The 24,452-nt window shown below is 39.1% G+C and overlaps 7 protein-coding genes across 7 annotated transcripts; 6 read left to right on the top strand and 1 right to left on the bottom strand.

Moving 5' to 3' along the window:
- Nucleotides 1–596: 596 nt before the first annotated feature.
- LOC117790010 (zinc finger protein 91) lies at nucleotides 597–5,323 on the bottom strand. Its single transcript, XM_034629245.1, has 5 exons — nucleotides 5,128–5,323; nucleotides 4,755–5,071; nucleotides 4,615–4,701; nucleotides 2,968–4,561; nucleotides 597–2,907 (listed from the first exon to the last, which is right to left on the bottom strand). The coding sequence occupies exons 1-5, from the start codon at nucleotides 5,254–5,256 to the stop codon at nucleotides 652–654; spliced, it is 4,383 nt and encodes a 1,460-aa protein (XP_034485136.1). The 5' UTR covers nucleotides 5,257–5,323; the 3' UTR covers nucleotides 597–651.
- A 176-nt stretch (nucleotides 5,324–5,499) lies between these two features.
- On the top strand, nucleotides 5,500–9,010 carry LOC117792002 (zinc finger protein 425). The gene is made up of 6 exons (XM_034631949.1): nucleotides 5,500–5,693; nucleotides 5,773–6,347; nucleotides 6,404–6,649; nucleotides 6,700–7,540; nucleotides 7,610–8,164; nucleotides 8,224–9,010. Exons 1-6 carry the CDS (start codon nucleotides 5,574–5,576, stop codon nucleotides 8,749–8,751), a joined length of 2,865 nt encoding a protein of 954 aa, XP_034487840.1. The 5' UTR covers nucleotides 5,500–5,573; the 3' UTR covers nucleotides 8,752–9,010.
- A 177-nt stretch (nucleotides 9,011–9,187) lies between these two features.
- Nucleotides 9,188–13,186, top strand: LOC117792427. The gene is made up of 8 exons (XM_034632578.1): nucleotides 9,188–9,412; nucleotides 9,475–9,974; nucleotides 10,035–10,398; nucleotides 10,475–10,659; nucleotides 11,593–11,782; nucleotides 11,848–12,341; nucleotides 12,411–12,777; nucleotides 12,847–13,186. Exons 1-8 carry the CDS (start codon nucleotides 9,238–9,240, stop codon nucleotides 13,041–13,043), a joined length of 2,472 nt encoding a protein of 823 aa, XP_034488469.1. The 5' UTR covers nucleotides 9,188–9,237; the 3' UTR covers nucleotides 13,044–13,186.
- A 347-nt stretch (nucleotides 13,187–13,533) lies between these two features.
- LOC117792519 lies at nucleotides 13,534–15,301 on the top strand. The gene is made up of 4 exons (XM_034632691.1): nucleotides 13,534–13,883; nucleotides 13,950–14,443; nucleotides 14,507–14,873; nucleotides 14,933–15,301. Exons 1-4 carry the CDS (start codon nucleotides 13,685–13,687, stop codon nucleotides 15,127–15,129), a joined length of 1,257 nt encoding a protein of 418 aa, XP_034488582.1. The 5' UTR covers nucleotides 13,534–13,684; the 3' UTR covers nucleotides 15,130–15,301.
- Nucleotides 15,302–15,603: 302 nt separating this feature from the next.
- LOC117792520 lies at nucleotides 15,604–17,434 on the top strand. Its single transcript, XM_034632692.1, has 5 exons — nucleotides 15,604–15,719; nucleotides 15,750–15,994; nucleotides 16,050–16,537; nucleotides 16,614–16,980; nucleotides 17,048–17,434. Exons 2-5 carry the CDS (start codon nucleotides 15,796–15,798, stop codon nucleotides 17,239–17,241), a joined length of 1,248 nt encoding a protein of 415 aa, XP_034488583.1. The 5' UTR covers nucleotides 15,604–15,719; nucleotides 15,750–15,795; the 3' UTR covers nucleotides 17,242–17,434.
- Nucleotides 17,435–18,369: 935 nt separating this feature from the next.
- Nucleotides 18,370–19,875, top strand: LOC117792517. The gene is made up of 3 exons (XM_034632690.1): nucleotides 18,370–18,623; nucleotides 18,686–19,561; nucleotides 19,622–19,875. Exons 1-3 carry the CDS (start codon nucleotides 18,437–18,439, stop codon nucleotides 19,834–19,836), a joined length of 1,278 nt encoding a protein of 425 aa, XP_034488581.1. The 5' UTR covers nucleotides 18,370–18,436; the 3' UTR covers nucleotides 19,837–19,875.
- A 1,213-nt stretch (nucleotides 19,876–21,088) lies between these two features.
- On the top strand, nucleotides 21,089–24,218 carry LOC117792521. Its single transcript, XM_034632693.1, has 5 exons — nucleotides 21,089–21,247; nucleotides 22,650–22,855; nucleotides 22,912–23,402; nucleotides 23,463–23,829; nucleotides 23,884–24,218. Exons 2-5 carry the CDS (start codon nucleotides 22,657–22,659, stop codon nucleotides 24,069–24,071), a joined length of 1,245 nt encoding a protein of 414 aa, XP_034488584.1. The 5' UTR covers nucleotides 21,089–21,247; nucleotides 22,650–22,656; the 3' UTR covers nucleotides 24,072–24,218.
- Nucleotides 24,219–24,452: the final 234 nt, after the last annotated feature.

Raw genomic sequence — 24,452 nt, 5'->3', positions numbered from 1 at the left:
TCAATTGTTTAAAAGAATAATCTGTGATTATTATTTTTATTAATGTACAATGACAACTGTAGTAAATATGTTAAAACAAGCTATACACATTTCTACAACAAATAATAATCCAGCAGACAAGTAAGATAATCCAATTAATTTCCATAACCATTTTAAGTCTTCCAAAGATAACGAGGCATTATCCTGACTGTCTGTTGGACTTTGTTTGGGAATAAATGCCATGAGTTTCTGATAATCCACTTGAATCCAATGTTTGTACTAATTACATTTTGAACGACATCGTTGAGATAATTTATTTGAGAAAATCCAGGCTTCAAGAAGATTGAATAAGTATAGAATGTTTCAAGCAGCAATAGTAACAGCTCGTTAAAAATGTGCACACAATTAGGCGAAGTCAGGGCCAACATCTTTAGCCAAGTATAAATGAATAACTGAACTCGATTTAGGATTTTACAGGGTTACGAATTTGATAATTATTTTAACTGAATTAAAAGCAATTCCGAATTGATAGACGATCTCAGAGTGACGCCTTGCTTGAATAAATTGACACGCAAAACAGATATTTTAGTTAGCAGTATTAAATTCAATATCGTTCATTAAGTTGATGTACATAAATATTTATTATTAATTTAATACAACTTGTAGTCTTAGTTAATTAACTTTTGCTGGGCCATCCGCTGCCTCGTAATGCCCATTCTGTAGTCGATGATTCTTGAGGGCAGTGCCCTGAATGAAACGTTCCCCGCAGGTGTCACATTGATAGGGTCGCTCGCCGGTGTGTCGCCTTATGTGGAGTGTCAGGTCATTGGACTGGGTGAAGCTTTTGTCGCAGTATGTGCACTTGTAGGGACGTTCGCCATTATGGATTCGCATATGTTGCTGGAGCTTGTAGGAGCGGGCGAATCCTTTTTGGCACACGGTGCAAACATGAGGCCGTTCGCCAGTGTGGGTGCGTCGATGGCACTGCAGATCGGATGAACGGGGAAAAGCCATGTCGCAATAGTCGCATTTGAAGGGCTTCTCGCCAGTATGACGACGTATGTGTATGATGAGATTAGAGGAGGAGCTCACCGCCTTGCCGCAAAAGGCGCAGAGAAAACTTTTCTGTTGTTTGGCGACGCTTGAAGACGTTGATGTTCTCGTTGGACACTCAGCAGGACCAACTGCACCTGGTGCATGACACTTCTTTACATGGGCCGTCAGTCGATCCTTGCGATTGTATTTGCGTGGGCACTGACCACACTGAAAGATCTGGCACTCCACAGCGGCTGTTTCCGGTGGTGGCCCCGCTGCCATCGCCTCCTGATCTTTGTTGCCAGGGTGCTGAAGTTGAATGTGCTGTAATAGATTCGACTCCCACATGAACTTGTAGCCACAGTTGTCGCATTTGAATTGCTTCTCCGTGTTGCAACACTGCACACGCTGATGATAGGCGATAAGATCCGGGCATACGCTCTTAAAGATGCACTGATCACAGCCCTCAGTAATCCGTTCCAATCGATGCATGGCCTGCTGATGCTGATGCAGCTCATACTTACGCACACAACGCAGCTGGCACATGCCGCAGGTGTAGTGTGAGGGTACACCAGGCGGCTTGGTCTCCTCATCCGTTTCCGAGTCTTCCAAGTGCAGTTCATAGCCCAGCTGATTGGTAATCGAGTAGTTGAGCATCGATCCAATCTCATGATGACTCCCGCTCGGTATGGACGCCAAATGGGAACGCAGTGCGGCAATTGTGGGAAAGCGTATATCACACACCTTGCATTGGACACACTTCTGACCATTTGGATGACGGCTGGCATTGAGCAGGGACTCGGCATAGGGTAGCTGTGCGGCATTGATGCCATGACGCTCAATGTGCTGCAGGAGATTAGCCTGGCGATAGAAGCGACGGGCACACCAACGACACCGATAAATGCTCGACTCCTGGGCATGCATCAGCGTGTGCCGTGTGAGATCCTTTTGCATTTTAAAGCTGCGATTACACTCGCTGCAATCGTAGCTGACAACAGGAACAATACTTGCCCCATTCAATTGGATACCCAAGCTCGTCTGCTCTACAGTGGCTTCCTGATGTGCCACGTCTGTATGCAGCTTGAGGTTGTCACGCCAGCGAAAGCGTAATGGGCACTTCCGACAAAGGAAACGCTTGTGTACATTGCGACAGAGACTTCGATAGTGGTGCTCCAGCAACTGGTCATTGATGAATCGGGCCTGGCAGTGGGTGCAAATGTGGGTGGCCTGTTGCCATGTATGCTGCTCCAACTGATGAGCATAGAGTTGATATTTACGCGGTAGCTTCAACTTGCAAAGATCACAATTGTATTGTCGTCCACTGCTGATCCTTTCCATCTCGGCTGAGTCCGAATCAGTTTCAGTTTCGCTGCTATCAAGGCTCAGCTCAATGGCTGCCTCGTTGGTAATCGAAATGAATCGTTCCAACTCAGTGCCCATACCCACATCTCTCTGGATGCGTTCAATCAATTGCTGCTTATCCAGAGGAGTAACCTGCTCCGGATATAGGGCCCGACAAATACTCACAATGCTCTCCGGCTTCGCTCGCTCCTCCGCAAACTCCACAATAAACTGGTGCTTCTCCAAATGCGTGCGTAGGTCAGAGATCTTCGAGTGCTGCGATAGACAAATCATGCACTGAATCAGTTTGCATCCATTCGGTTGGCACAATTGCGTCAACACCATTGGCATTCGCTGTAGCATCGACGGATCCGGATCGCTGTTGGTCATAGCCGTCGCATCCAAATGCGACTCTCCATGAACACGCATATGGGACTTGAGGCCATCCTTGCGATGGAACTTGCGCTCACAGTAGCTGCATTCGTACTGTGCCGATGCCTGCGGCTGATGAATGCGCTTATGACGCGTCAGATCCTTTGGCCAGATGAAGACCTGTAAATACAATATATTGTTAAATATAATTTGAAGTTTATCGACAATGTCTAGAAGCACCTTTTCACATTCATTGCACTGCAATTTAGCCGCTTGTTGACGTTTGCTCCTTAGCCTGGTGATGGGCACAAGGTCGGAGACATCATCTGTCTCTGCTTCCGCCTCGTGCTGTAGTTCCATGTGTCGCTCGTAGTTGGACTGCCAGATAAAGTGTAGATTGCAATGTTGACAATGATACTTTGCATGCCGCTTCGCACAGATGCGTCGACGATGCTGCTGAAGCAGCAATTCAGCTACAAATCCCAATCCACACTTGTCGCACACATGAGGCAATGTGTCAATCACCTCACTGTGATGATTCTGCTGATGCTTCAGGAGTTGGGCAAGACGTATTGTGCTCAGGCCACACAAAGCACACGAATGCACAGCAGCGGCTGACTGATCGCTTAGTTCCGTATCTGAGTCAAAGAAATCCAGTTCTTGGCCGCTGTCTGTGCAGGCATTAAAGTAGCGACCGTAATCCTCTGCCGCGAAATCACTTGCAATTCGTGTGCTGAGCTCCGTCTGGTTGCAGGTAGAACCCTCTGGATAATTACAACGAAAGAAGGTTGATCCTCGCTCTGGATCAATGCCGCTTACTCCATCGCAATGTGTGACTAGATGAGCACGTAGTGTTGACATACTTTCCAGTTGCTCATCGCAAAGGCAGCACTGTATCTGTCGTCCTAGACTTCTCTCCTGATCTCTGGCCTCTGAAGATCTCGTGCGATGGGAGCACGTGTGATGCTTAAGATTCTGCCGCCAAATAAATTTGCCTGGACAAGTGGGGCAACTATAACGTTTCAGCTGATTGTGACACTGTGTGCGCTGATGCTGCTCCAACAGCTTAACGCACACAAAGCCAATATGGCAGTAGTTGCAACGTTGCCAGGGAGTTGTCTCAGCTTTAGGTTGAGTGTGCTCCTCCAACGTGTGCCGCATCAGGCGATGTTTGCGCGAGAACACAGTGTTACAAGCTAGGCATCGGTATGGAGGCGGCATTCCTGGTATCTCTTCGTCCGAGTCGCTTAGACAGAGTTCGTAGCCATGTGCATTGATTACCACACAGTATTTATCCAGATGTTTACGTCCTTTGGCTATGTCCTCACACACCTGTTGCTTAATCTGCATCAAGTCCATTGACTGGCTGGTAAACTGTTCCACGATAACATCGCTATTAGCGCTGAGATTCGACAATGTTTCAATGCTGACATGCATGGACAGATGCTCACGAAGTTCCTGAATCCGCTGACACTTCAAGCCGCACAACTTACACTCGACACGCTTGAGGCGTCCTGAACTGTACAGGCGTTCCGCAAAGCGCCATTCGTTGCCCAGCTGCAAAGCCTGCCGTTTGGCTTGGCGCTTCTCGTGCGAACGCAAATGGAACATGTACTTGTCCTTGCGGAGGAATCCCTTGCCACAGCTGTCGCACACGTAGCAAGCCTGTTCAAAGTGGACACGAGCGTGACGTTGCATGTCGCGATGCCAGGAAAACGTCTTGCCACACACCCCACAGGCATGACGTCCGTCCTTGTTGATGGTTTCCTGTTTGGGAATTCGCGCAGGGCGGCCGCGACGACGCTTGGGAGGCAATGCGTTTACTTTTTCAGAGCTGCAACAAAAATTCTTATTTATTCAAAATATAAAATTAATTTAGTTACTTACTGTACTTCATTTTCGCTGTCTGTGCCAAATTTGGTCTTCCGAGAGCTACGTCTCAGCTGTGTGGGCTTAAAGTCTAACACATCATCACTGGAAATTGAATCAGTATAGGCCAAAATAGCTCATACAAATTAACTACTCACTCAGCCCCTTCTTCCTGGCTACTGTCGGTCTCACTCTCCGGTTGCATCTTTAGAGCTGCAACAGTCCCAGTAGCAACTTTATCATCGTCGACGTCCTTGGTTTGCACCAAGGCAATGTCTGCTTCCGTCTTTATGTGCTGCGGGGCAATGTCTATAGGTGTCTCATCTAGACACTGCAATCCTTTGCGAACTTTGTGCAACAGTTGCTCCTGCACCTGACGTGCTTGCAACACAAATGCGTAGGCATCTTCCAGCTTACAAATGCAGTCGGTACACAAATACTGAGGCAGACTATCCTCGGATTGTTCCATTAAGGGCTAAAAATAATATTAATGAGACATTAGAGTTTTGACTTCATATTTCACACACCTACATCGTTTTGTGTTAACTCATGCAACATGTCATGAAAACTTTTATTTGCATATTTGCCAGTACGCGTGGAGAGCGCTAACAAGTTTACATCATGTAATGCACATGTTCGGCAGATATCGGTCGGCAACATTTTGCTAAAGGCTTTATTTTAAATAATCTTTTTAATTGCCAAACATTTTCTGCACTACAAACGCGAACCAATTATCATAAACTTACAAAAATATCGATAGACCAGTGTAACAGCTGTTGTTTGAACAGTGTAACCCCACAGATATTGTACCATTGATTACTATCGATAGAGTTTAGCACAGCTGTGCATCGAACAGCTGTTGCGTGTACAGTGTGACCACACAGAAATACTAGCTCTGTTTTGTGTACTTGGTAAATTGATTGACGTCTGGGGAGTCGATTGAAAATTAGATTTTACTTTTTAAATCTAATTGAACAATGACAAGGACATGCAGAATCTGCGGTGGCGCAGATGGACGCTATTGGATTGAGACGCCTGTCGATAAATACGCAGAGAAAACATTCAACCAACTGCTGTTAGAACTAACCAGACTTGAGGTGTGCACACTCCCACCCCCAACCGCAGTTGCACTATTGCAAAAAGACAAAATGATAAGAGACAATCAATTGCTTTCAGGTCGCTTTGGATCAGGCCGACAGGTTTCCGCCCTGGCTTTGTCGCAGCTGTGCTCAAAGGTTGGAAAATGCATATGATTTTGTCATGCAAGCGCGTAAAACTCATGAGCTTTGGATTCAGAAAATGGGAACAGAAGCAGCTCTGGATGATGCTGAAAAGGGCACTTTAGAATGCCTGCGAGAGACACCAATACAATTGCTGGAGATTGAGGGAGTGACAATTAAAATGGAAGAGCCATCCGAGCCAGCCATGCCCCCAGCCGACCCAGCAATTTCTGTTGATCCTTTAATTAAGAAGCATATGGATGATGCTAGCGATGACGATGACGATGTGCCGCTGAAACAACGCAAAGCACAACACGCCAAATTGTCAATGCTTCACCAATGCAATAGATGCGACAAAGCCTTTAAGTATGTTACAAATCTCTTCAGGCACAAGCAGCGAGATCACAGTCCTGTTCCATGCAAGCCAAAGATCAAATCAGGAGTGGCAAATGCGGGTGCTGAGCGCTCAGTGCCGTTTCTGCACAACCTTATAAAGAGTTCGACGGTGGACCGAAGCAGCGCCAACTCCGAGTAAGTGTAAAGTGCACTTAAGAGATTAACATAAAATGACTCTGAACCATTTTCAGCATGGACAATGAAGCTGACAACTACTATAAATGTGATCAATGCGACAAATCCTACAAGTACATAATGCTTCTGATTAAGCATAAGCACAAGGCTCACGGGGCCAACCAGTTGCCAGCAGAGCCAAGGCCAATTCGAGGGAGCGAATCGAGTTCAGAGCAAACATCTAATGTGAGAACAACTCAGCGTCAGCGCTTAAAAGTCCCCAGCACAGATTCTTTGGTGCATAGTTTAATCAAAGAGATAAAGTAAGTTAATATTCACAGTAGACTATTAATTATTTGTTGGTTTTCTATAGAACACCTGAGGAGGATGACCCAGATAACACAGGTGCCGACAACTATTACAAGTGCGATCAATGTGACAAGTCCTACAAATATATTGTGAGTCTCATTAAGCACAAACATAAGGAGCACAATGAGTACAAGGATTCCGATGAGGATGAGGACGAAGCATCTTCATCGACATATGCTACAGCGACAGCTTCAATGTCAAAGCCTTCCCGCATCGATCGAAGGGTCAAGGGCTTCGATTTGCATCGCTGCAAGCCAAATGGTTCCAAAGAGATTCAATGCATGATCTGCCTGCGAAGATTTGTTAAACTGAGAGAGCTGCGTGATCATCTCAGAGCACATCCCAGAGATTTTACATTCGACTCCCACGCTGAGCCCATTGAACGAATTGCTGAAGGCTTTTACCGGACCGCTGTGGAATCAACGGCTGTCGGTTTGAAAATGCGCATTTTAAATGATCTCAAGATTGGCATGTATGGCCGCTATTATTCCATAACCAATGAGGCGCGTTACGAGATGAATCTGGACAGCTCGGACACGGATAGTGATGGCGAGGCAGGTGTTGTTGAGCGTCGTAGTTATGCCTGCGAATTATGTGACTCGCCCTCCGCCATTTGGTCACGTAAATTTCAGCTGCATGAGCATCATCGTCAGCAACATACTTGGCTGGAGGCGCCCTACGTCTGTCAGCGTTGTGATTCCCGTTTTCTGAGCGCCCAGCTGCTCGACCATCATACTCAGAAGCTCTGCCAGAATACCCTAAAGCGTTTCATGTGCGACAAGTGTCCGCAACGGTTCTTTTGGCGTCGTAATCTTCGTGCACATCTCGTGGAGCATAAAAACAAGGTGGGACATCCTTTTCTTTATGTTGACCAATGAAAAAGCTTAATAACTATAACTCTTTAATATTTTCAGCAAGAAAATTACCCATGCGATCAGTGTTCTCGCAGTTTTCAGGATAAAAGTGCCGTGACGAAACACAAACTCATGCACCACGATGTCGGCAATGAGCTGATACCTTGTCGCTGGTGCACACGGACCTTCTATCGCCCAGCCCTGCTTCATAAGCATGTAAAGCGTCATGGCTTCAGTGGAGAGGATCTGCCCTTGGCTGAGACACTGCTGGCGGATGCCGCCAAATCATCCGGACCAAAGACGATTATTTGCAAGCTATGCGATATGCATTTCGTTAGTGTTGCCGATTTGCGAAGACATATTTCAATGCAGGCACATAGCGATGAGTTTCGCAATTATATGATAAGCACAGAGGATGGATTCGAACTGCAGCTAGACGAGACGGACGATAGCGATGATGAGACCACTGGATCTGCTGGCAGGTCCTACAGGTGTGATCTATGCGAAATGGCCTTTCAGCGTCGTAGGGACATGAGCGAACATCAGTATTCCTTGCACACATTCGATAAACTACCATATTCCTGTGAGCATTGCATCTACAAGACAGTTGATAAGGTGAGTAAATATCATCCACGTTGACAAATGTAGTCTTATTATAGTTCCGACTATTTCAGAACATGCTGGAGCATCATTTGCGCACACAGTGCCTAAACCAGGAGAAGAAATTCAAGTGTTTGCGTTGTGGTTACAAATTTATGTGGAATGAAAATCTGGAACAGCATATGGCCAGCCAGCATTCCAAATCATCTAACCAGACACCCGTAGCGACCAAGCGAAGTCGACGTTTTAGATATCAGTGTCCGCATTGCTGGCGTTCCTTTGTGGTGCAACCCAGTCTGGACAAGCACATACGCGACATGCATGTGGCCAAAAAGAATCCCGGCAAGAAATATCTCTGCTCATTATGCGGCCTGGAATCGCTCACACCCAACAAGCTCAACATCCACATGCGTCGTCACAACGGCGAGAAACCATTTAAATGCGATCTTTGTGACATGTCCTTCACAGTTTACTATGAACTAAAGGTTCATCGTCGAAAACATACAGGCGAACGACCCTATCAATGTACTTTCTGTGCAAAGGATTTCGCACGTCCGGATAAGCTTAGACGGCACGTTTACATGCACAGCGTTAAACGTTAAATTAAGACAAACTCGTAGAAAAATGTATCTAATATAGAAAAACCATTGTATGCAAAAATTTACTAACTTGGTTCAATGTTCAAGTGTTTTCCGTGCTGTCTAGGCTAGAGTTGGGTTAGTTGCGAGATAAGCATAGTTCGTAGATCTTCTCAGACATTACAATTATCTGATCATTAAACATTGCAAACCAGTTTACCAATTTGTTAGCTCAACTCACAACTAAAACTTGGAATAAAGTTTCTTTAATTTGATCAGCAAATTAGACACTTAGGATATAACTGAGATACAGTTAATTTGAGATTGATGAATTCGAATACAAACATAATACCATAGTGTATAAGTGTAAGTACGAATATACAATGTATCTTTCAAGCTTTATGAGCTTTTACTAGATGTAGAGACTCAAAGCTTGAACTTTCGCTCAGTTGCATTTATCACTCTGGATACGACACCCGCGTTCACTGGCAACGGATCGTAGTTCGCAAAATGACGACTGTTAATGCACCGGATTGGGTTAATAAACAGCTATTTACTGGATTACTCAAGCACAATTATGATAATTTTGAAACAATCAAAAAGTTTTGTTGTGCAGCGGCGATCAGTGGAGGAGAAAACTATCTGACAATTGTGCTGCGCATTGAAATCGAAATGCAAATGAAAGGTGGGTTTGTCTGTGACACGTATTTACGGAGAGAAAGAGATTACTTGGGCTTTGTTCAACAGATAAGAGCAACAAAGAGATTAGTTACATATTAAAGATCCCGTTGGTGAACGATCGTGGGGATGAGCACGACTTTCACGATTTATTTGTAACGGAGGCTGATATGTACGATCGTCTAGTGCCAGAACTGGAAAACCTGTATGAGAAGCATGCATCAATCTCGGTGAGGTTTAAGCCGTTGCACCTGAAGTTCACTGAATCTGCGCCCAATTGTGACTACATATTGATGGAGGATCTACGCTCCAAGGGCTACAGGAATCTGGATCGTATGTTCGGACTGGGACAAACAGAAATGAATGCCGTACTCAAAAAATTGGCCCAGTGGCATGCTGCCTCCGCTCGAAGGGTCTCCGATTTGGGAGACTATGAGGAACACTATCAGAAGAGTTATATTTGCCCCGAGCACTACAAATGGATAGAGCAATCGAATATTACATTCAATGTACCCTTCATGGACTGTATGCAGCATTACGATCTTGATCCGGGACAACAGCAATTGATAGTAAGAATATTCATACAGAGAGTTACGTGTAATTAATTATATTAAAATATGTATTTTCAGACCAATTATACATCTCGTATGACAGAATTGTATATGGAATTCGGTCGAATAGATAAAACTGATTTTTCAGTACTTAATCATGGAGATTTTTGGTGTAACAATTTTCTTTTCAAATTGAATGCGGGGCAGATTGAAGACGTCTGCTTTGTGGACTATCAACTTCCCAAATATGGCACTCCAGCCCATGATTTGTTGTGCTTGTTGATGACAACACCAAATATTCAAATTAAATTGGAGAAATTCGATAATTTCATTGAGTATTATCATCAACAACTTGTATATCATCTCCAGCTACTTAAATATGAGCGCAAAATACCAACACTATCAGAATTGCACACGAATCTTCATAAACATGGTCTGTGGGGTAGGTTCGGCACATTAATATTTATTTCTATACTATGACACTGAATGATTTCATCATTTCGTTCTGTTAATTCTAGCATTCGTATGCGCTCAGAGAATGCTGCCCGTGTCACTTTACCCTGTCAGCTCGGATTCCAATATAGAGAATTTCATGGGAGATTCGGATAAGGCGATGGAATTTAAGCGTAACATTCTAATGAATCCAACTTATGTTAAGCAAATTAAACTAATATTACCCTGGCTTATTGAGAGAGGCTATATAAACTGATTATATCTCAAAAAAAAACAACAAATTTTTTGAAAAAGTTTAAAGGTTTTATGAAATGTGAACAATAAAATATATTCTAAATAAAAAATACAAAAGAAAAATAGATGAGATATCTACCATATGAATTTCTTATTAAATTATCTATCATTCATTATATTCATTTTTTGTTTTGGTTTTTTGCTTCGTAGAGAGTAATTTAGCTATTTTGAGAGCGACGAGAGAAACACAAATATAACAACAGTGAGTAATTTTAAAAAAGAGAACAGCCAATAACGCTTTTGTTTTCTTTTCAATACTTGTACCCATTTATATACCATATATGGTATAATGGGAGAGGATGTGGCTAAAAAGAAAAGCTGCGTTGTTGACAAAACAAACTCTTGACTGGGTTTCCAGCTGATGACAGAAAGCTCTACTGAACTCAATAAGCGACTAAAAAACTGAAGTTTAAACTTGCTTATCAAATCAAAAAACTATCCAAATATGGTATGGTCGTAACTAATTACCAAGTCTAATCGAGATTATAAATTTAATATTGTGAAATAAAATCTTCTTTGCTGTTTATACTTATTCAAAGGTTTTAAAATAATTATTTGCATTTTTAGCCAAGTGCAACAAGAATATTGAAGTTTCTATATGCTTCGATATTTAACAACTACCAGTCACTATTTGAAGACTGACAATTCTCAGCAAGAGTTTAATCAGCTAGAAAGCTCATTGAGCTTGCATATTTCACCATTTACAGAGAGACCCACAAAGCTCTAGGGCTTTTAAAGAGATTTCCGAATATTGTTGGCTGACCGATGAGTATAAATAAATATAGTGGAAAAGCCCATGATACATTAGAATCGTGTTGGCAATCGCGAGAAACACATCAACAATAACTGTGAAAGTCATTTTAATTGATTGAATAAAAATTAATAATTTATAATGGCGACCGATGCATTAAACAGCAAAGTTCCCGATTGGGTTCAGGCCGAGATCTTTGTTGATGTGTTAAAAGAATCCGTTAAGGGTTTCTCTAAAATTAAGAGCTTCAAGGCCAACAGCGGATCGGCTGCAGGTGAAAACTATGCGACGATCATGCTGAGAGTGAATATAGAAGTTGAACTGGAAGGTAATTTGACCACTGTCATTGTTATGAAGTAATTAATCTGTAACAAGATTTACACGAATTTTTAGATGGCAAAGACAAATCTGTTTCCTTTATGTTGAAACTTCCTCATCAGTCGGAAATGTATCGACAAATGTTGGAGCGAAATAATATCTTCGAAGTAGAGCGCAATATGTATGATATAACTATTCCCGAAATGGAGCAAATGTACCATGATGTCGGAGTTAACGTGAAATTTGGCGCTAAGTCATATAAACTGAAGGATGCCAAGACGGAGTATGTCCTTCTGGAGGATCTGGCTCCCCAGGGATTTAAGAATATGAATCGGATAGAAGGACTGGACCAGGTTCACACTGAATCAGCGCTACGAAAGTTGTCCCAATGGCATGCAGCCTCCGTTGTGCGTGTGGCCACTAAAGGAGAATATCCAGAAAAATATGTTGTAGGGTTTTTCACAGAGGAAAGCCGTCAGATAGTAAAGGAGATGAATAAAGGTTTACAACAGAACTTCATTAAATGCTGTGAGAAATTTGAGGGTAACGAAGAATATATAAATCAAGTGGTAAGTGTACTCAAATATCACAATATCCTTAGGCATTAATCACTTTTTTTTTTTTTATTTATCATTTAGAAAGCGGTCGAGTCAAAGGTCACCGATCAGTGTTTCAAAATGGCCACAATCGATGCTTCTGACTTTAATGTCCTCAATCATGGCGACTTCTGGAGTAACAACATGATGTTTTCACACGATTCATTTGGAAACATAAAGGATATTTACATGGTAGATTTCCAGATTCCAAAGTACGGAAGTGTAGCTCAGGATTTGTACTACTTCATAATGTCATCCACCAAGTTAGAGGATAAAGTGAATAAGTTTGATTATTATATCAAGTTCTATCATGAAAATCTTGTGGAACATCTGAAACTTCTGAAGTATGCAAAGGCATTGCCAACTCTACGCCAAATTCATATTCTGCTTATTAAATATGGTTTTTGGGGTAAGAAGGAAATAACTCTTAATCCTAATGGACTTATATTTGATTATTTTTTTTTTTTATTGCTTTTAGGTTACCTTACCGCAACAGGTGTCATGAGCGCTGTTCTGTTAGATCCTACGGAATCCGCTAGTTTTGACAACTTTATAAGCGACTCAGCTGAGGGTAACGAATTCAAGTCGTTGCTCTACTCCAATTCTCGATATCGGAAACATATAAGTATCATCTTGCCCTGGCTACTAAATCGAGGCGTATTTGAGGACCTTTAAATTGCACAATGAAATTCATATATTTAAGTATACAAATAAATATTGATTAATGTTTGGCATTATCAGTTCTGTTGTGTCATACCTGATAAATTTAATGTGATGTTCAATAGCGTGACCAATAGTTTCAAACCGATAACAGAAAACTGTTGAGGTGTTGTTAATTTAATTTTGAGTTTAGAAATTGCGAAATGATTTATTATTGTGGGTGGAATGAACGAATACTGAGTGCGCCCTCAAGAAAAAGAGTGATTTTTTCCGAAAGTGCATCGTAAATATTATAATATTACAATTAATTAAATTTTAAAAAATTTAAATAACTAATCAATTTATTAATAGCGATCGATAATTTAAAGTGTTAGCAGACAAAAACTACAATAATATGTAAATTTTTTTAAAAATTTAATTAAAAGCTGAAGTCCAACAAATTCTCTTCGTGTGCAAAGCTCATTAATGATGAAACAGATAGAATAAGAGACAGTAAGCTCTGAAGAGCATATTGCAATTGAGCTTTTCATATGTATCTAGGTTTATAAAGCTGAAAAAGCTGGAGAACCATTAGAAGCCAGTTGACGACTACAAGAAGCACATCAACACCAAACGGTCAATTATAAATTATATTATTTTCCATTTATTAAATTATTATGGAGAATGAAGCAAACATAGATTCACCTGCCAGCAAAGTGCCCGATTGGGTGCAGGCCGATCTCTTTTTAGATGTGTTAAAAGAATCTGTTAAAGGGTTCTCTAAAATCAAGGACTTCAAGGCCAACAGCGGAACGTCAGCAGGTGAAAACTATGCGACGATCATGCTGAGAGTGAATATAGAAGTTGAACTGGAAGGTAATTTGGTCATTGTTATCGTCATGAAGTTATTTATCTGTTACAAACAACTATACGAATTTTTAGATGGCAAAGACAAATCTGTTTCCTTTATGTTAAAACTTCCGCATCAGTCGGAAATGTATCGACAAATGTTGGAGCATAATAATATCTTTGAGGTAGAGCGCAATGTGTATGATGCAACTATTCCCGAAATGGAGCAAATGTACCGTGATGTCGGAGTTGAGGTCAAATTTGGCGCTAAGTCATATAAACTGAAGGATGCCAGGACGGAATATGTCCTCCTGGAGGATCTGACTCCCCAGGGATTTAAGAACATGAATCGGATAGAAGGACTGGACCAGGCTCACACTGAATCAGCACTACGAAAGTTGTCCCAATGGCATGCAGCCTCCGTTGTGCGCGTGGCAACTAAAGGACCATATCCAGATAATTATATTGCTGGATTTTTTACGGAGAAAAACCGTCCGATGATAACAGAGATGAATAAAGGGCTACAAGATAATTTTTTGAAATGCTGTGCAAAATTCGAGGGTAACGAGGAATACATCGAGCAAGTGGTAAGTGTATATCGCACTCCTTAAGCAGACTTCTAGATTATCTCTGTTTTACCTATCGTTTAGAAAGCGGTAGAATCCAAGGTCACCGATCAGGTTATTAAAATGTCCGAACTAGATATCTCTGACATCAATGTATTAAATCATGGCGACTTCTGGAGTAACAATATGATGTTTTCACATGATTCATTTGGAAACATAAAAGATATATATATGGTAGATTTCCAGATTCCAAAGTACGGAAGTGTAGCCCAGGATTTGTACTATTTTTTGATGACATCCACCAAGTTAGAGGATAAGGTGAATAAGTTTGATTATTATGTCAAGTTCTATCATGAAAATCTTGTGGAACATCTGAAACTTCTGAAGTATGCAAATGCATTGCCAACTCTAAGACAAATTCATATTTTACTTATCAAATATGGTTTCTGGGGTAAGAAGGGAACGTTTCTTAATGGCTTTATATTTGATTACCTTTTTGTTTGTTCGCAGCGTACATTACCGCAACAGGTGTCATGAGCGCAGTTCTGGTAGATCCCACAGAAAATGCTTGTATGGAAAACTTTATTAGTAACTCAGCTGAGGGCAACGAATTCAAGACGATGCTTTACTCCAATCCTCGATATCAGAAGCATATAAGTATCATCATGCCCTGGTTATTAAATCGTGGTGTTTTGGAAGATCTTTAACATTCACAATGAATTTCATATTTTCAGGTACACAAGTATATTGTTGATAAGTTTTTATCATTATCAGTTCTGATGCGTCATACTTGATAAGTTCAATAGCGAAACTAATAGTTTAATAACGATAAGATAAATATGTTCAAGTGTTATAAGCATTAAAATGATTTTGAAAACAGGAAAACTGATTTTTATTGTTGGGGGAAGGATGGAATATATATTCCATTTTCAAAATGAAGAGTGAATTAAGTAAAATTGCAGTGCATTTTAAATTATTTTGAAACTGCAGCAAATGTAACTTTGCTAATGATGAAATTTTTAAACAGCGATTTTCAGTAGACTGGAGCTATCTTAATTTGTAGATTCTCTAAGTAAAGTTTTTAAATAACCCAGCTTACACACCCAACATATCTAACAATTTCTCTGCGAATCACATAAGAGACAGACTAAGAGACAGTAAGCTTTTTGAAGCATAACGCTAGAAAGCTAACTCTGAGAGAACTTTAAAAGCTTTTTTCATTTGAAATTTAATTTCTAGAGCTGAAAAAGCTGGAGAGCCATTAGAAGCTAGTTGACAATCGCGAATAGCACGTCAAACCAACCAGCCAACTATTTAAATAGAAAGCACGAGTGTTGTTAATTTTATTTAAATTTTTGATTTCTTAAATTATTATGGAGACCGAGGCAAAAATAGATTCACCTGCCAGCAAAGTGCCCAATTGGGTGCAGGCTGAGCTCTTTTTAGATGTGTTGAAAGAGTCTGTCAAGGGATTCTCGAAAATCAAGAGCTTTAAGACCAACAGCGGATCGGCAACAGGCGAAAACTATGCAACGATCATGCTGAGAGTCACTATAGATGTTGAACTGGAGGGTAAGTGACTTTATATACTGAATTGTAGATTCAGCTAACCCACAATCTTCTGTAGATGGAAAGGAAAAGTCTGTATCTTATATGCTGAAGGTTCCACATCAACTGGAAATGTTTCAAAAGATGGAAAATGATATATTTACTGCGGAGCGTAGTATGTATAAGACAGTTGTTCCTGAGATGGAACAATTGTATCGCGATGCCGGCGTGGAGGTGAAATTTGGTGCCCAGATCTATGAATTGAAGGGTGCTACAACTGAATATATACTTCTGGAGGATCTGGCTCCCAAGGGTTTCAAGAACAGCAATCGAATAGAAGGTCTGGATCAGGTTCATACTGAATCGGCATTGCGAAAGTTGTCCCAATGGCATGCAGCCTCCGCTGTGCGTGTGGCCACAAAAGGGGCCTATCCAGATCATCTTATTTTTGGATTTTATAAGGAGGAGAACCGCGCTATGATGGTCGAGGTAAACAAACAATTGGGACAGAATTTTGTTAAGTGCTGTGCGACGTATGAGGGCAATGAGGAATACATTGAGCAAGTGGTGAGTCTCTTCTAGAATTCATTTAATCGATTGTAATACTAAAAAATATCCATTTCTTTTCTGTGATTTAAATTAGAAAGCTCTTCAACTCAAATTTAATGATGAAGTCCTTAAATTGGTTAAGGTCGATCCAAATGAATTTAATGTACTTAATCATGGTGATTTTTGGAGTAACAACATGATGTATTCTCATGATTCTTTTGGGAAAATCAAAGAGATTTATTTGGTGGACTTTCAACTGCCCAAATATGGAACTGTAGCTCAAGATTTGTACTATTTCTTGCTGTCATCGACCAAGTTCGAGGATAAACTGACAAAATTTGACTATTACATCAAGTTTTATCACGAAAACCTTACACAACATCTAAAACTACTCAAGTATCCAAAAACTATACCCACTCTTCGTGACATTCACCTATCGCTCTTCAAACATGGCCTTTGGGGTTAGTACCTCATCTGTATCAATTCTTTAATTTTATATTAATCAATTTTATTTCAAACTACTTGCAGGCTATATGACTGCAACAAGTGTAATGAGCGGCATTTTACTGGATCCCACTGAAGATGCCTCGGTTGACCACTTTCTTAGTGACTCCAGTGAGAGCAACGATTTCAAGACTTTGCTCTACTCCAATCCTCGTTATCGCAAGCATATCCAAGCCGTCCTGCCATGGCTGTTAAACCGTGGTGCTCTGGAACCGTAAATAAGTTAAATTTGTTTATACGCTTTTATGCTCCAAATGTTGGTAGCGCAAAACCTAATCAAACACTTTATTATCACTTCAAGATTATTTTCACAAGTATTAATAAGCTAATGTTACGTGTAGACTGCATTGAAGATGATAACGAATTTATTTGCTGGGGAATAAATAAATAAACAAGCGATAGACTGTTCAATGCGTTGATTATTTTAAGTTCAGTCACACCATCAAAATCTATACAATTTATTTCCTATAGCCAACGAAGTTTGTTGAAGGCATCAGAAAAGAAGGAAAGACTGAGAGCTGAACAGAGAACATAAATATGAATATACAAGGGCGCATTCAGCTTTGAGCGAAAGGGGGGCCAAACAAATTTTTTTTATAATATCACCACAAACCCTGTCTAAAACCTATGGAGATTTTTAAACAAACTGTTTGAAAATTTCCGAGTTATATAAGTGTTATTTTAGGTATGTTTTATACAATTAATAAAATAATTCAAAATACATTTCATTCAATTTACCTTAATTTCTCAAAAATATTTTTGGTATTTGAAAGCATTGCTTTCATTCTTTCAACTTTCAATCAATGAAAGATCCAGAGTTTCAATTGTGCTTTGTTAGCCAGAGTGTAGGGGGGGCAAGTGCTGTCCTCCCATCTGCCTACGCCCTAGTGTATATACATATATGATTTCTAAGAATCGGAATCACCATATCAAAACAAACAATAAAAAAATATTTATTGAAGCTTACTCGCTACAGAATACTCTTTTTATATAATATAGTATACGTGTAGTATAGTTTTTTTTGAGAGTTTCATTGCGACGAATAATAAAATATATTCAAGAATAATTTAAAGAAAAATTTCCGACTGATGAACGACTGAAAGTAACACGTTATGTTGACTTGACTCTAATATATTAAATGACATTAGCTCGATTTGAGATTATGAATTGCATGAACTGCTAGCTAGATACCCTATAGCAAAATTTACTGGTTTTGATATTGCCGTCTTTTTCTTACATCGTGCTATTTAATATTTTTATGAAATACACACAAGTGGGAAAAGCTTTCTGATAGCTGTTTTGAGTAAAGTCAAAAGCTATATATACCGGTATTTTGGGTACGTTTTAGCAGTTGTATGAGGAAAACCAACTTGAAGACAATTAAGTTATTTGTTCAAGATAATCTTAGTGACAATGTCTACAAGCGATGAAAACTGTAGATTGCCTCATTGGCTGAAAGCAGATATATTTGAAAAGGTACTTAAAGATACCTATAAGAATTTTAAGGAAATAAAAACATTCAAGGCAATGCCAGGCACAAAACCAGGAGACAATTATGCTACGATTATGCTTCGAGTTGAGCTGGAAATCGAGCTGAAAGGTATTTAAGAAAATATGGTATGATATGAAACGATTTGTAATTCTTACTGTTAATACTTATAGATAATACATCAGAGTCTATATCGTACATGTTGAAAATACCTCACAATTCTGCGGCATATCAAGAAACCTTGGGGAATAACAAGAACAACATATTTGATTTGGAACGCGACATGTTTACGATATATGTGGAAGAGTTTAAGACACTTTATCGCGAAGTTGGCTTGGAAGTAAATTTTGGCGCGAAGTGCTATAAGTTAGATGTTCCGTATGAGCACGTATTGCTAGAAGATCTCAAGCCGAAAGGTTTTCAACCAGTCCAGTCGGAACATCGTCTATCTGGTCTCGATGAGGAGCATACTCTAGCTGTGCTCAAGAAATTGGCCCAATGGCATGCGGCATCGGCAGTCCGGGTTGCCACAATTGGTCCCTATCCTACACAGAAGATGGAAGGACTTTTCTCTGAGGATGGCAAACTCTTCATGGAAAAAATTACTGATGGCTTAATAGGATACGTCCTAAAATCTCTATCAACGATCGAGGGACACGAGGCCTACTACGATGATGTTAAAAATATGGAAGGACACATTATGGAGAATGCTGTGCAAGTCGGAGCTGTTGATCCCAATGAGTTCAATGTGTTGAATCACGCCGATTGTTGGATTAACAATATGATGTTCCTTCACGATAAGAAAACGGGCAAATTATTGGAATTATGCCTGGTCGACTATCAAATGTGTAAATATGGCAGCGTAGCAATTGACCTGCTGTATTTTTTACTATCATCACCTAAATTGGAACTCAAACTAAACAAGTTTGAATTCTTCATTAAACAGTATCACGATCAACTGATAAAACATCTGAGATTATTGAATTATACTCAAAAACTGCCCAGTCTTATTGACATACATACTTCCATCTTGAAGAACGGCATTTGGGGTGCGTATAAATTGAATTAGTGACCTATAATTTTTTTCATTAAATTTCGTACATTTACAGGATATGTTACTTCGTGTGGTGTCCTAACGGGCTGTCTGTTGGAAAATACGGAAACTGCAAGCTTTGAAAATTTATTAGTCGATACGCAAGCTGGAGATGAGTTCAGAACACTGTTATTCAATGGCAAAATTTATAAAGAGCATCTTAAGGTAATCATGCCCTGGCTTCACAATAGAGGAGCACTCCAACTACGTATTACGAATGGTTCCACTTAAAAATATAAGATGGATTTAACAAATAAACAAATTTTCTAGCTTAATTTAAATACTAATAAAAAAAATTAAGAACAAATTTAATTTGTGGTAAATATTTTCCTAACTAAATTTTTAAAATAATTGTAAAATTCGCACTCTTCACTTTTACTTAACGAATCATAAACACAATTATAGTTAATAAACTAATCATTCACATGTCTAGCATGCGTTTGTAAATTAGAATCATTTAGAATCATCATTTGCTATTTAATATAAGCTGCGATTATATATATTGTTTCATTGCCTAATATGAGAATAGAATATAATAATATTTCAATTCACTTTCATTTGCTCTTATGGTGAAATCCAAATTCAACGTTCAGAAAAAAAGAGAAATCAGTTATCTTTTATGTCAGTCGCGAGAGCACATTATAGCTTTTAAAAGCTCCAAATATCTTATACTCTATGCTTCGAAAGCTTTAGAGAATAAACAAGTTAAAAATACAAGTCACTCGAACGTTATTATATTCAGGAAATAATTAAAACTTTGCACATTTGGAAAGATAATTAGAAAAAAATAATGAAACTCATAATGGCAGAGAAAGCTAATGTTAAAGTGCCCATGTGGGCGATGCAAAATATTTTTTGCTCAAGAAACACTCTTCACTTTTGTAGTTCGGCGGTGGTAAGCTTAAAAATATTTTAAATATATTTGATATATACGATGTCCCAGGAGAAAATGATACCAATTGATGTTCTAATTTAGAGACGTTTTCTCAAGTGGGTCAAAAATAAAATCTAGCTTTACTAACCCCTATCTAAAAAATTATCTCATCACGATATAAGCTTAATCTTTAAAAATTAAAAGTTGTTATTGTCTTTAAAAAGTTTAAAATCTAAAAATTCTCTCTTGGCTGTTTTTTCGTGTTCTAGATAAATTTTCAATATTTTGTATATTGTTGTCTATCACATGACCAGGTGAATCACAGTGGCGACACGAGCAGAAGCAATTAATAAAGAATCACACAATAATTAGAGCGCAAAGGAAAATAACAAAAGAACGAGTACTTCGAGTACTCATATGGAAGGTGTCACGGAAGAAACCCTACCCTCCTACCCAACCTTATCAATGGACAACAATTGTCGACGGTACGTATCAAATGTTTATTTAAAACTCATTCTCGCAGAGTTTACTTTCGTGTGTGAGTGACGCTTTTTGCCGGTTTTGGCGAATAAAATTACAAAATAAACTTTAATTGAACATAAGCGATAAGAATTTTCTCGGTGGCTAATACCAAATCGGGACAGCAGAAAGTCACACGTATCACACCTGCCATCATTTGAAATTAATCGTTGACCGAACTGCATTCAACCGTTCGCACAAGTTCAATCAATTTGAGCCTCAGTCTCTTATTGTCAATTAAGTAAAAAGGTTTGTCTCACATTCAACAAGTATATGAACATGTCGGCGCGTATGGCTTGAACTTAAGATATATTCAGTTACTTTGTTTAGTTAGTGATGTTCTGTGTCGGTTCTTATTATGAAGGCGAAATATTTCAAAATAAAAAAATAATTGGGTTCCAAGAGAAAAATGCTTATAAAACTTAACTAAAAGATCACTTTGATAAGTCAAATTCGTTATAAACTTTTTTATAGAACAGCTGCAATTTCGGTATATTAATTAATTTTATTATTTATTATTATTATTTTAAATTTATAATTTTATATTTGTTTGATTTCAATTGCAATGTTGTAATATCTGACATGTGACTTAACTTATACATTCGTGTCCGATATAATTATGTGGCATTGGCAAACACATCGATAATGACCGTATCAATACTCGATGATTTGTGAACCCAATTAATAATAACGACAGCCCGAAATTCCCCTTTTGGCTTGGAAACAAATTCTTGGAATTTTGGGATACAAATCTGGAAACTTAATAAGAGTTTAAAGTTTAAACTTTAAACTTAAAATAATATGGAATAAACAAGTAAGATAATTTAGTCGAGTAAGTTCAAATAGAGATACCCCATACAGGTTACTTGGGATTGTTCTAAGAAGAGGCTAGCGCATTAATAAGATCCGAGAAATACGTTGATGAATATATAACTATGACAATGATTCTAAACTTTTTAGTTGAAGCTTTAAGCTCATATAATCTTTAATTGAAGCTACTTACAATAAAACTTATATGTTTATATTTTATTTATGATTGACATTATCAATTGTCTTTTAATAATTACAAATTAAAAAGTGGTAAAGTTAAGTATTGAAATCAATATTTATTATTCTAAACGTCTGTAAGTGTATTCCATTGTCAAAAAATCGGTATATCTACTATAATGAAAGTAGGCGGGGACCTTAATTATATAGATTTGAATGCTCTTCGTAAATAACAGATCATAAACATTTTGACGTCTTGGTAGATCATAAAAATTCCTTTAGTACAGTAAAAATGGGTGGAGCCGAATGTCAAACACAAGATTTATTTAAATAACATAAGGGTGTGACATATTTGTATGCACTGGGATAGATCCGTAGATAGAGACTTTGACAAATAAGTAAAACTCAGAGAGTAGAAAATAGAGAGTGAGGGAGAGAGAAAGATATAAAGAGTGTTACTACTTATCGCTTCTTTTGAGTAACCCATTTGATAGAACTGATTATTTACAAACTTTTCTGCCAATTTTGTCGCATTGAATACTTTAAGTGTTTGATTATCGCGACAGAATATTAGTCACAATTGAAAAAGACAATAATTTATGGCAAGAGATTAAGTTAGGTTAGTTTTAGAGATTTGATTTCATTTTCATTTCGGGTTTTGCAGAACCAAAATGTCGCAAGCAAATGGAAACGTCGAGTCAAAGGACTCAAATCTGCCGCCTTGGTTGCCTAGAATTTCGTTGGAGAATGCTGTCCGCGCCCAAATTGGCGACTTTGAGAAGATACTCTCCGTAACGCCTCAGTGCAGCAGTGCTGGTGACAACTACTCCACACTGATGATCCGTTTGCTAGTGGAAGTCGAGCTGATCGGTATGTAGAATCACTACATGACGGTTTTTTTAGTAATTCTTGGAATACCCCCACAGATCACAGCGCAAAGAGTGTGTCTTTTGTTTTGAAGACTCAACATAACAATGAGGTAATGGCCGCCATACTTAATAAGCTCAAACTCTTCCAGAAGGAGGAGCAAATGTACCATAACATATTGCCCAAATTCGAGAAACTCTATGCGGATGCGGGCAAAACCATTCAGTTTGCTCCAAAAGCCTTTAAGATTGATCAAGATTTGGGCGAAGACTACGTGTTGCTCGAGGATTTGCATCCAAAAAGTTTTAAGAACGGCAATCGCTTGGCTGGATTGAATCTGGAGCATATGCAGCAGGTGCTGGAGAAGTTGGCTGCCTTCCATGCTGCCTCTGCTTGCTATGTGGAGCATTATGGTATGTTCAGTGAGGATTTCACAGTGGGTGTCTTCAGTGAGACCAACCGACAGCTGCTGCAGGAGTTTAATGCTTCGGGAGCATTTCTAGCGCAGCTCAAGAAGTGGAAAAATGCCGAAAAGATCTACGATAAGCTGGTAAGCACATGTTGTTGTTATGTATTTATCAATCCATCTCTTAATCGTAATTTCTTGTAGGCCAATAGTGATGAGTATTTGGTGGATCGTCTGCTGCAGAATCAGCAGGTTTCGATGAAAGAGTTCAATGTACTCAACCATGGCGACTGTTGGAACTATAACATCATGTTTCAATATGATGCGTTTGGCAAGATTAAGGAAACGCTCTTTGTTGACTTTCAAGTTGGCAAATATGGCTCCCCAGCGAATGATTTGTATTATCTGATTCTTTCCTCGGCAGCTCCAGATATTAAAATAGCCAAGTTTGATTATCTCGTGCGATACTATTTTGATCATTTGATCGACAATCTTAAGCTATTGCAATACCATCGTCCATTGCCAAAATTGAAGAACCTACATGCGGCCTTATTGCGCAATGGATTGGCTGGTAATAATTCAAATAATTTTCCAATGTCAAATTTACTAAATATCTCCTATTCAGCCTACATGGTTGTCTCTAAGGTACTCCCAGTTGTTATGCTAGAGAAGACCGACAATGGCAATCTGGAGAACTGTCAAAACGATGACTCCAAAGTGAAGGCTGCGATGTACACGAATCAGAAATATGTTCAGATAATGACAGACCTGTTGCCATGGTTGGATAATCGCGGTCTACTCGACTGGAAGTAAATGCTAATTACCCCCATCAAGAGCAAATGAATATGAATTTTATTTTTACGTATTCAAACTTTATTAATGAACTTCAGTTCTGGTCACGCTATATGTATATCATTATATCACTATACGAAATAAATGTGTGGAAAAATGTCAATCAAACTTTCAGTGAGTTTTTATTATGATTTCCCAAAAAATGATATATTATAAATTATACATTCGAATTTTTTTTTTTTTAAATATGTAGGTACAGAAGTACACTGGACGTTAAAGTTATTTTGACAAAGCAGTACCTTCTTTTCGTTGTCATTAAATTGTTATATCATAATATATACTATTTATATTTGAATAATTTACTTACCCGCATAATAAATTATATAATTCGTTAACTCTTTA

This window comes from Drosophila innubila, assembly GCF_004354385.1.
Source record: "Drosophila innubila isolate TH190305 chromosome 3R unlocalized genomic scaffold, UK_Dinn_1.0 2_E_3R, whole genome shotgun sequence".
Taxonomy (NCBI): domain Eukaryota; kingdom Metazoa; phylum Arthropoda; class Insecta; order Diptera; family Drosophilidae; genus Drosophila; species Drosophila innubila.
The sequence above is the reverse complement of the archived record's forward strand: the minus strand, read 5'-3'. Positions and strand labels throughout refer to the sequence as shown.